At 35.0% G+C, this 16335-nt stretch overlaps 2 protein-coding genes across 2 annotated transcripts in view; one reads left to right on the plus strand and one right to left on the minus strand.

The window, feature by feature from the left end:
- Window positions 1-811: 811 nt before the first annotated feature.
- On the minus strand, window positions 812-12510 carry LOC138322667 (enkurin domain-containing protein 1-like). Its single transcript, XM_069266685.1, has 7 exons — window positions 12426-12510; window positions 8787-8951; window positions 7287-7447; window positions 6756-6911; window positions 6370-6533; window positions 3229-3365; window positions 812-2867 (listed from the first exon to the last, which is right to left on the minus strand). Exons 2-7 carry the CDS (start codon window positions 8854-8856, stop codon window positions 2710-2712), a joined length of 846 nt encoding a protein of 281 aa, XP_069122786.1. The 5' UTR covers window positions 8857-8951; window positions 12426-12510; the 3' UTR covers window positions 812-2709.
- Window positions 12511-12683: 173 nt separating this feature from the next.
- LOC138324202 (uncharacterized) overlaps window positions 12684-16335 on the plus strand; it is a 40197-nt gene continuing 36545 nt past the window's right edge. The window contains exons 1-3 of the mRNA XM_069269283.1: window positions 12684-12956; window positions 14880-15042; window positions 15293-15362. Of these exons, the coding sequence (XP_069125384.1) occupies window positions 12838-12956; window positions 14880-15042; window positions 15293-15362 (352 nt within the window). The 5' untranslated portion in view covers window positions 12684-12837. The remainder of the gene's footprint in view (window positions 12957-14879; window positions 15043-15292; window positions 15363-16335) is intronic.

Raw genomic sequence — 16335 nt, forward strand, 5'->3', positions numbered from 1 at the left:
TGGAACATCACTCTTGGTACTGACTGCGTGGAACATCACTCTTGGTACTGACTGAGTGGAACACCACTCTTGGTACTGACCGAGCGGAGAGTGGAACATCACTCTTGCTACTGACCGAGTGGAGAGTTGAACATCACTCTTGGTGCTGACCGAGTGGAGAGTGGAACATCCCTCATGGTACTGACTGAGTGGAGCATCACTCTTGGTACTGACGAAGTGGAACATCACTCTTGATACTGACCGAGTGGAACATCACTCTTGGTGCTGACCGAGTGGAACATCACTCTTGATACTGACTGAGTGGAACATCATTCTTGGTACTGACCGAGTGGAACATCGCTCTTTGTACTGACTGAGTGGAACATCATTCTTGGTACTTACTGAGTGGAACATCACTCTTGGTACTGACGGAGTGGAACATCACTCTTGGTACTGACGGAGTGGAACATCACTCTTGGTACCAACTGAGAGGAACATCACTCTTGATACTGACTGAGTGGAACATCATTCTTGGTACTGACCGAGTGGAACATCACTCTTTGTACCGACCGAGTGGAACATCACTCTTGGTACTGATAGAGTGGAACATCGGTCTTTGTACTGACTGAGTGGAACATCACTCTTGGTACTGACAGAGTGGAACATCGCTCTTGGTACTGACAGAGTGGAACATCGCTCTTGGTACTGACAGAGTGGAACATCGGTCTTGGTACTTACTGCGTGGAACATCACTCTTGGTACTGACACCATGACATAAACTCACCAGCCCTTTGGGCCAGGTGAGCTAAAAATGACAGACTAAAACAACAGGTAACAGTTCCACTACTTTAATATCATAAATTTCATTTGCTGTAAGTCTCAACAATTAAGATTACATTCACATTATAATAATTCGTTGGTCAATAACGCTCAACAACCAATGAACTACAAGAATCAATATAAACAGATTTAGGAATGTATTGAGAACGTCCACAGATACATATAGAATATAAGTAATTTTCTTTGAGAAATGTAAAACAAATATTCAGATCTCAAAAAGAAGCTTGACGTCTCCAAAGATCCTCCTCTAAAAGCTCTTGTAATATATACTACTTGGTATGTATTAATCGACATAGATTACAGCCGTATACAAATACTGGAAATTAAAGAAAGAATGGTATATAAACTATGAGGACAAGACATCAGGTAACAAGTCATAATATATATAAATAAAAAAACATTTTTACTGGACAGTCGGAACAAATACACAAATTCATTTCTGTCTGTTACTATAAATTAATATACGAGAAAACAAATATGAAAGTGAAAGAATGAAAAATACATTAACTTGTCTGTCTTTTGAATGATATATATTTATGTCTATATTTCTTTAACACCATGATTAAATAAATGGTACTTTTTTAGTTTTAGCTGAGTTAAAAATACATCCTCCCATAAACAGAGGTCTGCTACAAAACACATTGTGTTCAAGGTAATACCTGTGCATACAAGGATAAGCCTGATAGTGAAAATGATTTACTTCAACTTTAAGTTAAACCCGTCATATGTTACCCTCCAAGGGAAGAAAAAAATTCAGGTATTTTTCAACAACAATAGGTTAGTATGGACAGGAAATAAGAGAAACATACTCAAGTTCTTTAAAGGGACAATTCGGTCTAAGAGAACATTAAAATTTGTACATATATTGGAAAAAACCCAGTTCTAATGGAAATTAGATCAGTCGGTTTTACTGTGATATGCCAGAAAAGCCCATGGTGGTGAAATGTGTGTGAAATATTCAAACTCGCTCGCTGTCCGCCATTACACATTGTGGTCAAACGTCTTGTGTGCCGAACCCTGTTCCTTGCTCGTAAAGTAATGCAACTTTTGTCTAGAACTGCTCAAATCGCTCTGACAGTAGTGTGTTTACCTTATTAGTTGAATTGATTTGCCTAAAAATCATTTTATCACCTCCTCAGCGGTTATGTAGTTCATTTGTTTAACGTACGTGACTTTGACTCGGGTACAGCGTATCCATGCACCTGCTTTATTGTATTGATCAACGATTTGTAATTTCAATGGTATCAATTAAAATACTTAACAATGACGTGGAATTTGTCACTATTTCTTGTCATATGTTTCATAAGAAATGTAGAACAATACATTTATGCTATATTTTGCTTCTTGGTTATGTAAAAGAATTAGCCTGAGTGAATTGTCCCTTTAATGGTATCGGTTATACAAAATAGGTCATAATGTACATCACTATTTCAAATAGTATTATCACTTAGGTATGTCTCCAATTATCAGTCATGATCTATCTTTAACGATTGCAAAGAGAGGCACTAAAATACTGAGACATGCACTTCTCACAAGACAAGATCATAACCAGAGCATTCAAGTTCTTGCCTCAATATTAAATATACTTTAAACAAATTAAAAGGTGCCCCTCTACAAGTATAAATCTGAATTTATTACACTAGCTGAAGTGAAGGGGAGCCAAATTGTTGTAAATAATACCAATGGTATTCAACTAATTAGCCGAGACTACTTAATTATGTCTAGTCCAAGGTCGACAAGCACTTTTCCATGAGTAGACATAGATAACAAAGTTACTTGCACTGTTTGATAAACCAAATAGTGAGTATATTACCTACACAATAAATACATTTATCTACAAAAACAGCTGGCGTCAATAAAATATACAAAATTTAGTTAAAATAGTTGCTATCAGTCCACTTTCACAAACACCTTTGACCGTGAAAATATCTTTTTAGCCTCATCCACTTCTGCAAGTTTTTTCTCAATTTCTTGCTTTTGTGACCGAATTCGGAAAGTGTCCATTCTTAAAGGCAATGCTGACATTTCACGAACCAATTCTTCTTCCTCTGCAATCAAAAACAAGTTTTGTTCAATATTCTAAAGAATACCGATATGTTAAATTTGGCACTGACACTCTCGTTCATACTATAACTTAAAATTCAATATAATATTAGAGACATACTTCAGCACATTTCCTTTCGGATTTTTTTTTAGAATTTTCATAAGAAACTTAATGAATAAGTCAATTTTTAATCGGACCACTTTCTGCCATGCTGTGCTTGGATTTGTTCGGAAATGGATATACAGAACTTAGGATCCTACAAGTTTAATTTAAGGAAATTAGACCTCTTCAGTACTCTCTGAAAAATCCAAGATCGTTGTTTACTTTTTATGAGAAGATTGAGTGTTGCGCGTCGCTCTACCTACTTTTTATAAGAAGATCGAGTGTTGTGCGTCGTTCAGCCTCTGGCAGTGCTCTGTGACCTGGAGGCATTTCAGGGTCTGGTATGTTGGCTACACGGTCCTCTTCGTCTTTCTTCCATTGCATTTTACGTGACTGAAGGCTGAGAAGATAGAAATCTATTAATACCATTTCACTTTACTATTCAGTGAATTTGTCCGTGGTAGCACTTAACATTATGTGAGTATATTAACATATATATTCTTTAAATATGTAATTTATCATGTTAACATATTCTAATTAAATATGTAATTTATCATGTTAACACATTCTAATTAAATATGCAATTTATCATGTTAACACATTCTAATTAAATATGTAATTTATCATGTTAACACATTCTAATTAAATATGTAATTTATCATGTTAACACATTCTAATTAAATATGTAATTTATCATGTTAACACATTCTAATTAAATATGTAATTTATCATGTTAACACATTCTAATTAAATATGTAATTTATCATGTTAACACATTCTAATTAAATATGTAATTTATCATGTTAACACATTCTAATTAAATATGTAATTTATCATGTTAACACATTCTAATTAAATATGTAATTTATCATGTTAACACATTCTAATCAAATATGTAATTTATCATGTTAACACATTCTAATCAAATATGTAATTTATCATGTTAACACATTCTAATCAAATATGTAATTTATCATGTTAACACATTCTAATCAAATATGTAATTTATCATGTTAACACATTCTAATTAAATATGTAATTTATCATGTTAACACATTCTAATTAAACATGTAATTTATCATGTTAACACATTCTAATTAAACATGTAATTTATCATGTTAACAGATTCTAATTAAACATGTAATTTATCATGTTAACACATTCTAATTAAACATGTAATTTATCATGTTAACACATTCTAATTAAATATGTAATTTATCATGTTAACACATTCTAATTAAATATGTAATTTATCATGTTAACACATTCTAATTAAATATGTAATTTATCATGTTAACACATTCTAATTAAATATGTAATTTATCATGTTAACACATTCTAATTAAATATGTAATTTATCATGTTAACACATTCTAATTAAATATGTAATTTATCATGTTAACACATTCTAATTTCATTACGGATATGCCACAAGTTACTTTTCTTTCAGAAGTGGAGGACTAGTGGTAGACATTTTAATCACTTGACCTCAAACTAGTTTTACAACAAAAGCTCATGGAAGCAGGAGCCTCCCCATATATGGGTCTCTGATCTGTCCAAACACCTACTTTTTAGGAACCTCCCCATATTTGTGCATCTAATCTTTTCAAACACCTACTATTTAGGAACCTCCCCTTATTTGTGTCTCTGATCTTTCCAAACACCTACTATTTAGGAAACTCCCCATATTTGTGACTCTGATCTGTCCAAACTCTACTATTTAGGAACCTCCCCATATATGTGTCTCTGATCTTTCCAAACACTTACTATTTAGGAACCTCCCCATATATGTGTCTCTGATCTTTCCAAACACCTACTATTTAGGAACCTCCCCATATTTGTGCCTCTGATCTTTCCAAACACTTACTATTTAGGAACCTCCCCATATTTGTGCCTCTGATCTTTCAAAACACCTACTATTTAGGAAACCCCCCATATTTGTGTCTCTGATCTTTCAAAACTCTTCTATTTAGGAACCTCCCCATATTTGTGCTTCTGATCTTTCCAAACACCTACTATTTAGGAACCTCCCCATATTTGTGCCTCTGATCTTTCCAAACACCTACTATTTAGGAACCCCCCCTTATTTATGTCTCTGATCTTTCAAAACTCTACTATTTAGGAACCTCCCCATATTTGTGCCTCTGATCTTTCCAAACACCTACTATTTAGGAAACCCCCCTTATTTGTGTCTCTGATCTTTCAAAACTCTACTATTTAGGAACCTCCCCATATTTGTGCTTCTGATCTTTCAAAACACTTACTATTTAGGAAACCCCCCATATTTGTGCCTCTAATCTTTCCAAACACCTACTATTTAGGAACCTCCCCATATTTGTGCCTCTGATCTTTCCAAACACCTACTATTTAGGAACCTCCCCATATTTGTGCCTCTAATCTTTCCAAACACCTGCTATTTAGGAAACCCCCCATATATGTGTCTCTGATCTTTCTGAACCCCTACTATTTAGGAACCTCCCCATATATGTGTCTCTGATCTTTCCAAGCACCTACTATTTAGGAACCTCCCCAAATTTGTGCTTCTGATCTGTCCAAACACCTACTATTTAGGAACCTCCCCATATTTGTGCCTCTGATCTTTCCAAACACTAGCTTTTTAGGAACCTCCCTATATTTGTGCCCCTGATCTTTCATAACACCTACTATTTAGGAACCTCCCCATATTTGTGCTTCTGATCTTTCCAAACACCTACTATTTAGGAACCTCCCTATATTTGTGTCTCTGATCTTTCAAAACACCTACTCTTTAGGAACCTCCCCATATTTGTGCCTCTGATCTTTCCAAACTGTACTATTTAGGAACCTCCCCATATTTGTGCCTCTGATCTTTCAAAACCCTACTATTTAGGAACCTCCCCATATTTGTGTCTCTGATCTTTCCAAACACTTACTATTTCGGAACCTCCCCATATTTGTGTCTCTGATCTCTCCAAACACTTACTATTTAGGAACCTCCCCATATTTGTGTCTCTGATCATTCAAAACACTTACTATTTAGGAACCTCCCCATATTTGTGTCTCTGATCCAAACACTTACTATTTAGGAACCTCCCAATATATGTGTCTCTGATCTTTCTGAACACCTACTATTTAGGAAACCCCCCATTTTTGTGCCTCTGATCTTTCCAAACACCTACTATTTAGGAAATCCCCCATATTTGTGTCTCTGATCTTTCAAAAATCTACTATTTAGGAACCTCCCCATATATGTGTCTCTGATCTTTCCAAACATCTATTTAGGAACCTCCCCATATTTGTGTCTCTGATCTTTCCAAACACTTACTATTTAGGAAACTCTCCATATTTGTGTCTCTGATCTTTCTAAATACTTACTATTTAGGAACCTCTCCATATTTTTGCCTCTGATCTTTCCAAACACTTACTATTTAGGAACCTCCCCATATTTGTGCCTCTGTGAGAACTCCTCCTCTCTACTCTTCTTGAGGTCATCCAGTGCAGTAAGACTCGGACTTCTGACCACTGGCACCCTCCTGGCATTCACACCATTAATCTTGATGAAGTCAAAGTTATTTCTTGTCATCTTGACCTGACAAAAATAATGTGTATAATGAAAAGTCCTTTAATTTCAATTATCTTTTAACACAAACATACATAGAATTCCATTACCAGTCAACAAAATAATCTTGAAAAAATTCCTTGAATTATTCTTTTAGATTTACAAAGAGATCAAATCAAAAGCCTACTGCTATTTACACTTTCTTGATGGAAAAATAGTTAATTCTTAACCTATTCTGTATTGGAAACTTACATCTGTTGCAGAGCTTGCACGCGGAACTGTACGTTTCTCATCAGGTACATTGATTTCTGGAGTACTGGGACGAGATGAAAACTTGACAGATGGGCCTGACCGGGAATGAGCCCTGGTAAAGCAGGCTGAATGTGGTCTTGGTGCGTCTGGTTCACGCTGAAATAACCAAACAATTTTGATTTGGTAAATTGTTATTATTATTTTGATCTCTCACTATTATTAGTGCCATGAACTCAAAGAACAATTTGATATCAATAACTTTACAATTGTTTATTCTAATAGAAACTTTTTTATGAAGAAAAATGTAATCAATAAATTAAATTGTCAACTCCTCCATTCCCTATATAAAAGTCTTCCCTTGAAAATCAATAATATAAATTATGAGTACATCGGAACCCATTTTCAGTTCTATTTTCAAATATTTTATTGACACAAGGTGGTAAATGTCAGTAGGATTGGACATCAGACATAGCCTATTGTACTCCTCTCCAGTTTCAGTTTGTTTGGACCAAAAGACAAACAGCTACTCACCTCAATATCCCCCTTGATCCGGGACTGAATGTCGCGATACTTGTCTGACTTCCATAATGCCTTAACTGGTTTGTTGCTCTCTGCCTCTCGCTCCTTACTTTTCCGTTGTATTTGTCTCATGCGTCGTACATTGTCCATATAATGATTTTTTGCTTTGGAGTCTGAAAAAATGAACAAACATACTCCTACAAACTCTGTGTCTGGAGTCCAAAAAGTTAAGTCTTATGAAAGCTGATGAGCAGTAATAGAATTTCACTGAACCCTTAAAGCTACTATAATAATACTACAAAGTTTATGGAAAGTTGATGAAATTATGGAATGCTGCAGCAAATCAACAAACAGAAAAGCAAAAAAATATAAACTGAGGAGCTAAAAAATAACATCTGACACATTATGAGGCAATTTAAATTTGACCAAGCCTTTAATTAAGATAATAATTTTACCAAGTTTGAAGAAAATTGGTCAGAAATTATTTTTAAGTCATTGTAAAGAGAAAACAAGAGCTGTTGGAGAACAGCAAAGCTCGCCTATTCAGAAGAAGTTGATGTTCAAGTATTTACTATTTAAACATAGAAATATGACAAATTAACAGACTCCAAAAAACCCCTAAAGGGCCCCAAATTGGTTGTATTATCACGTTCAGCATCCATACACATTAGGAAAATAAAATCATAAACATTTATGATGACTTATGCTTAAACAATAGACAAAATAGAAACTTGCTCAAAAACTTTAACATGGAAATATGACAAATTAACAGACTCAAAAACCCCCTAAAGGGCCCCAAATTGGTTGTATTATCACGTTCAGCATCCATACACATTAGGAAAATAAAATCATAAACATTTATGATGACTTAAGCTTAAACAATAGACAAAATAGAAACTTGCTCAAAAACTTTAACATGGAAATATGACAAATTAACAGACTCAAAAACCCCCTAAAGGGCCCCAAATTGGTTGTATTATCATGTTCAGCATCCATACACATTAGGAAAATAAAATCATAAACATTTATGATGACTTAAGCTTAAACAATAGACAAAATAGAAACTTGCTCAAAAACTTTAACATGGAAATATGACAAATTAACAGACTCCAAAAAACCCCTAAAGGGCCCCAAATTGGTTGTATTATCACGTTCAGCATCCATACACATTAGGGAAAAAAATCATTAACATTTATGATGACTTAAGCTTAAACAATTGACGAAACAGAAACTTGCTCAAAAACTTTAACGTGAAATGCGACGCCAACGCTGACGCCAACGCCAGGGTGACAACATTAGCTCCCCCTACTCTTCGAATAGGCGAGCTAAAAAATGGTACACACAATTCCAATACAAAAATACACTTTTTATATTGTACATATGTCTCCCATATTGTTGGCATCTGTTAACTTTAAAACAATTTTTGGGGCACTCCCACACCCTTTTTCATGTCCGTTCACTGATGATAATAGACTTTAGACTGACTGACTGCATGATATTTGACATTTTTACCTGTTCCATACTTCTTTGTTGAACCATATCCCTGTCCATTTACAAGCATCATTCCGCCTCCTCCATGCATGACGACGCCTTTTTGTTGTTTAATTGGGCCAGGGATCACCTAATCATATCACACTCTGTGATGGGTTCTTTACCTGCACTTTTCAATTTTCAAACCTAAAACATTTAAACACAATAAATGAATACATTTTCAAGTACATGTTCATGTAGTAAGACTGTATGCCTAAAAATAAATGTCCCATATATATATTATTGTCAAAAATGTATGCAAATACATTATCAAATATTGTGCAAATATTAATCCGCTAATGGAATGCACGGTATGATATTATTAATTCAATATATATACCAAACACTGCCCAAACCAAAAGGTTCTGAAAGTTTAAACTTTAACTGTACACATAATTATAACCATGTCAGAGATAATTAGTTTTTGCCTTCTGTATACACAGGTCGGGGAAAACCACCAACTTGCGTATTATACACAAACTTTAGTATCATAGTCCAATTTCCGACATGAAAATAAATCTAACTTTGCATTTGTGTTATGTTTCATGCTTTATTAAATGCGATAGGTGAAAATATTTGGGAAAAGTTGATTTTAAAGTAATTTCATCTATTTTTAGTAACAAATCCATACTGCAATTGCGGTATAATACTCTTAGTTTGTGTATGAATTTGCAAGTTGGTGGTTTTCCACGACCTGATACAGTACATCTATCTACATCTACATCATATTGACCACCTTCATCAAGCTGAAGTCTATGTCAAATTGAGTGAGTGAAAAAAAAAAAAAAAAAGTTTAATAGGCAGAAAGGATTGCTGATTTGAATGCTGTAGTTGAAGGGTTTGAGAGAATTTGTGTCGAGTAAGTCTTTTCTAATGTTTATTTTATTATGTGTTATTTTATGAAGCATGGTTAGTCGCATGTCTTTCCTACAGTGTTCAAGAGAGCGCCAGTTTAGATGTTGTATCATGTCACCAACACTGGAGGTGTTTGTTGGTGACAAATCTTGGTGCTCTTCTTTGTACCATTTCAATTTTACTGATGTCTGATTTATTATAAGGGTCCCATACTGAGTAGGCGTACTCTAATGATGGTCTAACAAGGGTCTTATAGGCCTGTTCTTTAATAGAGGTAGAGCCGATCTTGAAGTTTCTATGGAGAAAGCCCAGGGTGGAGTTGGCTTTTCCACAGATGTTTGATATATGGGATTCACATTTCAGGTTTGATTGAATTGTAATGCCTAGGTATTTGGCTTTGTCTATATGTTGTAATTCTTTCTGGTGTAGGATGTATTTGTGATGAATGGCCTGTTTGTTATTTGTTATTGAAAGGATGTTGCATTTGTCTGGGTGGAATGACATTTCCCAAGACTTCTCCCATTTGGCAAGTTTATTAAGGTTGACTGTCCCTTCTGGTTTCCTCTCATGGATTTCGTTCATTTTTTGATATTTTGATTTTAGGTACACAATGATCACAAAAACCGCATAAAAATCATATGTCACCGGGTTAATTTTTCTTCTAGGGTTGCTTAAAGATATGTAAAAATGACTTAACAATCCGGATTTTAAGGATTTTTAAATAAATAATATTTCCTCCCTGTATCATCCCTTTATATATAAATAATATGCCTGTAACAGCTATGTTCATACCTTCAGTAGGTGTTACAGAATTCATAACTATATCAAATAAGCTGGGCTTTCCACAATAAAACGAAATATCGTTATTTTAAAATTAAGTCCAGACCCAATTTTAGTGAAAATTGCATCAAAATAGTCATGTTTTCTTTTTTTCTGAAAAAATGATCTCAAGAAAAATCTATTTTTTAGAATTTCCATGAAGATTGGATTATTTGCAATACGAAAAGCCAATAAAAGATATACCTCATCGCATTATTTTTTAAATTATGACCGATTTGCTTCCTAATACCCCTTAAATTTTGGCCTGAAAATGTTAAAAAAATAGGCGAATCTGTAGCACTTTTCAACGTTTTATGTTATTCATTTACCCTTGTTAGTTTTACGAAATACTTGCTCCAATGCCAATTTCAGAAGCGAGTAACGTTGTAATAGATGGGTACGGAGAAATAAATTGCGTTTGCTGGGATTCGGATAGCGACGTAACAAACGTATGACGTCACAGAAGGGACGGTCTACTATAAGGTCTTCTTGTAGGCATTTCGCATCATGTGTGGATTTTATTGTCATGTATGCAATGGTGTCATCTGCAAAAAGGCGTACGGTGGAATTAAGGCCAGTTGGTATGTCATAGATGTAACATAAGAAGAGGGAAGGACCTAAGACTGAGGGACTCCATACTTGACATCTATGTAACCAGATCTTTCACCTTCTACTATAACAGCCTGCTTTCTATTATGTAAGAAATTCTCACTCCAGGTGTTAACCTTGTCATTGATTCCATAGTACCACAACTTGTGACATAGGAGAGAATGACTCACCTTATCAAAAGCCTTGGAGAAATCCATTATAAGTACATCAGTCTGTTTGCCTTGGTCTACATGTTTAGTAACATCATCAATGAATTCTATTTATTGGGTTTTGCATGATAGTGACATGTGGAAACCGTGCTGTAGTGGATACAGGATGTTGTGAGTATCTGCATGGTTCATGATATTACTAACCACGATGTGCTTTAACAGCTTACTACATATACAGGTAAGTGATATAGGTCTATAGTTTTCAGGGTTGATCTTATTGCCTTTTTTATAAATTGGGGCGACATGCGCTAGCCTCCAGTCAGTAGGAACAGATCCAGATAGGAGAGATTGGTTGAAGATAATTGAGAGTATAGGGGCTATTTCTGGACCCGTCTTCGCTAACCAAGACTTCTGATTACGTTACACTCCACGAAGTGGCTTGGCTAGCGAAGATGCAGTAGGCCTACTGATCATGGGTAGCTCCATTTTTGTAAAAAAAAAAAAAAAAAGTGTGGCAGTAGACTGGTCTACCCTTCAGGTTAATTTGTGAAAAGTGAAAATATGTTTGGGCATAACTTTAAAGTTAAAATTACACAACTTCATGCAGATGATGACCATCTTCACCAACACAGCTTACCTGTGTTGTCATATTTCAATGTTTACATTTGTAAGTGATACCGGTGACTCAAGTCCAAACACAACAGGCCCCCAGCCATTTGTAACTACCATAACAATAATTATAATCTCCATGCTTAGTTTCAGAGAAGGAAGTCATGGCGCAAATAAGCCAAATTGATGAGAGAATCAATTTTGAAACATACCATTAGCATTATGGATGGCTTATTGGTTTCATATTTGTGACCCCTTTGGGCCCCGCCCCACAAATAACAATTTTGCTATAAGGATGAACTTCTATCCCACCGTTTAAATGGACATTAGGGATTCGCCCCAACATGCTCATAAATTATTTTTGTTTCCGACCAGCGGTTATGGCAGAAGAAACTTTACGGACGGGACTGACAGGCACGGCCGACGGACGACGGACAACGTACAGACGAAAAGAAGACATTAAGCTCACCATGGTGTCCTCTAATAACACAATACAAAAGTTAAAATTACACCCATGCGAACCATCTTCCACAGCTTTACCTGCATTGATAGGGATTCGATGCTCAATTATTTACCTTACAGAAAAGAAGATAATAACACAACAAAAGACCCCGATCCAAGCGCAACGTTAGTCGTCCTCCATATTGAATTCTGCTTGTTAATCACGTGACTAGCTAAAAAACTTTCACAAAAAGCTAATTTAACGGAATTAATAAATTTTGCAAAGCGACAGAAAATAGAATATCGAAAAAAATAAAGTTTCAGTTTCATGTGGTATTGTAACAATATACATTTCGAATAAAAGTTATCGCTTTAACGAGATTACTCGTCGCTATGGATACGCAAACATCCGCTATCATGGAGGACGGTAAACGTTAAGCAGGAAACATCAACAAACATGTAGATATTACTTAAGCGGCTATGTGTATGTGACAGTCACTATTGCTGGAATTGGCTGAGTTACTCTACGTGTAGATTCCATACCTTACATAATGTCGAGAGCAGCCGTTTCAAAATCAAGGGCCGACAAGGGCGCCAAACCCGGACCACCTGCACACACACCTGTGGTGGCACACGAAATTGTGCCTGGGAAATTCAATGACCAAGACTGGTACGCTCAATCATTAAGACATATGCTAAATGTATCGACCTGTACATACCATGTATTTTGTTTCCTTTGATCTAATTATTTCTCGTATGTTTTAGTAGTATGGCTTTTATAAAAAAAAATATCTAGCGTTATCGATGATATCAGGATCGATATAACCCTGTATAACATCATTTTATTAATTGAATACTCAAGAGAAACTTCTTGTCTTATTTTTTTTTTGTAAAAGTCACAAAATAAATAACTCCCATTGTTTACTATGGGACTAAAATCGAACACAGGCCATTTGCACTGAATGTCTCTGATGGGTATGTACATGTTTTGTTATGAAAGATGACTACTGGTAGTCTAGTAGTCAATGGAGAGCATAGCTACTGTTGTAGCGGAAAAGATATCACCTTCTGACGCCTTTTAGAAGGTGATATCTTTTCCGCTGCAACAGTAGCTATGGAGAGCACAGACAGTGATATAAATTGGCTACCGTAAATTGGGATATTTTGCTACTTGGAAAATTTGGCGTTTTTGTATCAAAATAGGGTTGTTAACTTTTGGTACATTTCAATTTAGAGTTTCCCTATGTCATGTAAAATTTTGGCGCATAAGTTGATTTGATAAAAGAAAAACATTGTGATGATTCACTTTGCACATAGATCCAGCAACAATGAAAAACCGACGTGATTGGTTTTGAGAGCCTTATCGATACAGACAACCCTTTGAAATATTGGTCTTCTTTAGAAGTGATTAATAGTCACATCTAATTATATACATGTTTGCACAAAAGAAAGACCCGCACAGGTAACATTATTTTTCTGGTTGACAGCACATATACCTTAAATGTATGTTTATGTAACATGATCAAGCAATTTACCTGCGAGTATGTGTTCACATACCTAATGAATGGCATGTAGATGTATTGATCATTATATACTAACAATTAAATTCGTAGCCAAATTTTGGTGTGTTTAATTTTGGCACTTTCATACCAAACGCCAAATAAGCCAAAATATGACCACGTCCGAAATATCCCAATTTATGGTACAAGTCACTTAATGTAAAACACAGACAGTGATATAAATTGTCATCTTACGACAAAGCGATACAATAGTTCATGTGCAAAGACGTATAAACTTGTCTGAAATCAGTTGTAAGGAAATATGAAAATTGTGATGCCTTTTTTTTATAAAAAAAATGTTAAGAACAATGCATCTACAGCTGAATGACAGGGTCTGACTCCGTATTCACATATGAAGAAGCTTTGCTCTACCCCTAGGCCCTGCAGGTAGGGCGTTAGAATTGTACCTGCTGCCCCTATTGCATGATCGTAAAAGGCGACTAAATTTAGGATCTTATCTTTTCTCTCCTTCCTAACTGACTTTATTCTTCCTAATGCCTCACTTGGCACAGCCTCACTTTTGGCCTTGAGTTGAGCCTTCGCCCCTGTGAGGAAGGCTCTGGGTTCTGTCCCCTGGCCGAGACACACCAAAGTCTATAAAAGTGGTAGTTTCTGCTCCTGCTTAGCGCTCAGCATACAGGGAGTGGGACGACTGGTTCGCTCGTTGTCAGTATAATGTGACCGGGTGGGGTGTGTTGCTTGGTGTCTTCGGCGGCATGCTTCAGTGATATAGCACTATAATAAGGGCAAAAGTTCCACTATACAAGAAGACACAACATGAATATACCGCAGTCTCCAAAAACACGCACCTCGCACAACATACACGCAACACATCGCATACATGGGAGGCCGTCCTTACATGACCATAGCTGTTAATGGGATGTTAATTAAGCAAACAAACAAACAAACAAACAATTACTCTACCCGTTCCCTTTCAACAGGATTGTTACGAATTTAGGTTCTATTTATTACCCCATCATGCACATTCTTTGTGCAAAAATAATATATTTTTTCTCTCTTTATTGTTTTCGCAGGACATTTATGGTGGAAAAAGATGGCTCTGAGGAATTTGTAGAAGATATAATCGATGAACTTGTGGATAATACTTTAGATGTCATATACAATAATTACATTGGTCAACAGTTACTTCCCTTTAATGTGACTATGGCCAAAGATGCAATTTTACAAATAATAGAGGTAAGAATAAAGATCACATGATCAGCTACTTCATCAGATTACATGATTGATAAAGACTCTTACATCCTGTTAGTACACCTCAGTATAATTGGTTTGATGCACAATATGATGAGATAAAATATAAATTTTGTGTCGCCTTACATAATATGACAAGATCAATAACCTATCCAAAACATAATACATATCTAGTAAGCTGTCATTGATGTTTCGATATGAGAATATTTTAGTATGTGTAATTTTTTTTTTTCAGTGGCAATTTTTATCTAGGGATGAAGGAGAGCAAGAGGTAGAAACAGATCCTGGATGGATGGAAGACGAAGGTAATTAAGATCTTTGTATACATATATAGCAACATTTGTCAATTATCATTTGTTAGTCTTATAATCTAGTATAATGGATTCCTGGATAATGTTTATTATATTGGTTTGGTAGATCTGTGGTGATAATGGTTATTATATTGATTTGGTAGATCTGTGATAATTATGATTATTATATTGGTTTGGTAGATCTGTGGTGATAATTGTCATTATATTGGTAGGTCTGTGGTAATAATGGTTATTATATTGGTTTGGAAGATCTGTGGGATAATGATTATTATATTGGTCTGGTAGATCTGTGGTGATAATGGTTATTATATTGGTTTGGTAGATCTGTAGTAATAATGGTTATTATATTGGTTTGGTAGATCTGTAGTAATAATGGTTATTATATTGGTTTGGTAGATCTGTAGTAATAATGGTTATTATATTGGTTTGGTAGATCTGTAGTAATAATGGTTATTATATTGGTTTGGTAGATCTGTGGTAATAATGATTATTATATTGATTTGGTAGATCTCTGGAGATAATGATTATTATATTGATTTGGTAGATCTGTGGTGATAATGATTATTATATTGATTTGGTAGATCTGTGGTGGTAATGATTATTATATTGATTTGGTAGATCTGTAGTGATAATGGTTATTAAATTGGTGGTAATAATGATTATTATATTGATTTGGTAGATCTGTGGTGATAATGATTATTATATTGATTTGGTAGATCTGTGGTGGTAATGATTATTATATTGATTTGGTAGATCTGCAGTGATAATGATTATTATATTGGTTTGGTAGATCTGTGGTAATAATGATTATTATATTGGTTTGGTAGATCTGTGATGATAATGGTTATTATATTGGTTTAGTAGATCTGTGGTGATAATTATTATTATATTGGTTTAGTAGATCTGTGGTGATAATGGTTATTATATTGGTTTGATAGATCTGTGGTGATAATGATTATTATATTGA

This window comes from Argopecten irradians, chromosome 5, assembly GCF_041381155.1.
Source record: "Argopecten irradians isolate NY chromosome 5, Ai_NY, whole genome shotgun sequence".
Taxonomy (NCBI): domain Eukaryota; kingdom Metazoa; phylum Mollusca; class Bivalvia; order Pectinida; family Pectinidae; genus Argopecten; species Argopecten irradians.

Excerpts from the sequence above, each read along its gene's own strand:
- LOC138322667 (XM_069266685.1), bottom strand. The coding sequence starts at position 8,856 with ATGCATGGAGGAGGCGGAATGATGCTTGTAAATGGACAGGGATATGGT. Across the intron at positions 6,912-7,286 it reads GGATCAAGGGGGATATTGAG|CGTGAACCAGACGCACCAAG; the intron begins GTGAGTAGCTGT and ends TGGTTATTTCAG. Across the intron at positions 6,534-6,755 it reads GTGCAAGCTCTGCAACAGAT|GTCAAGATGACAAGAAATAA; the intron begins GTAAGTTTCCAA and ends TATTTTTGTCAG.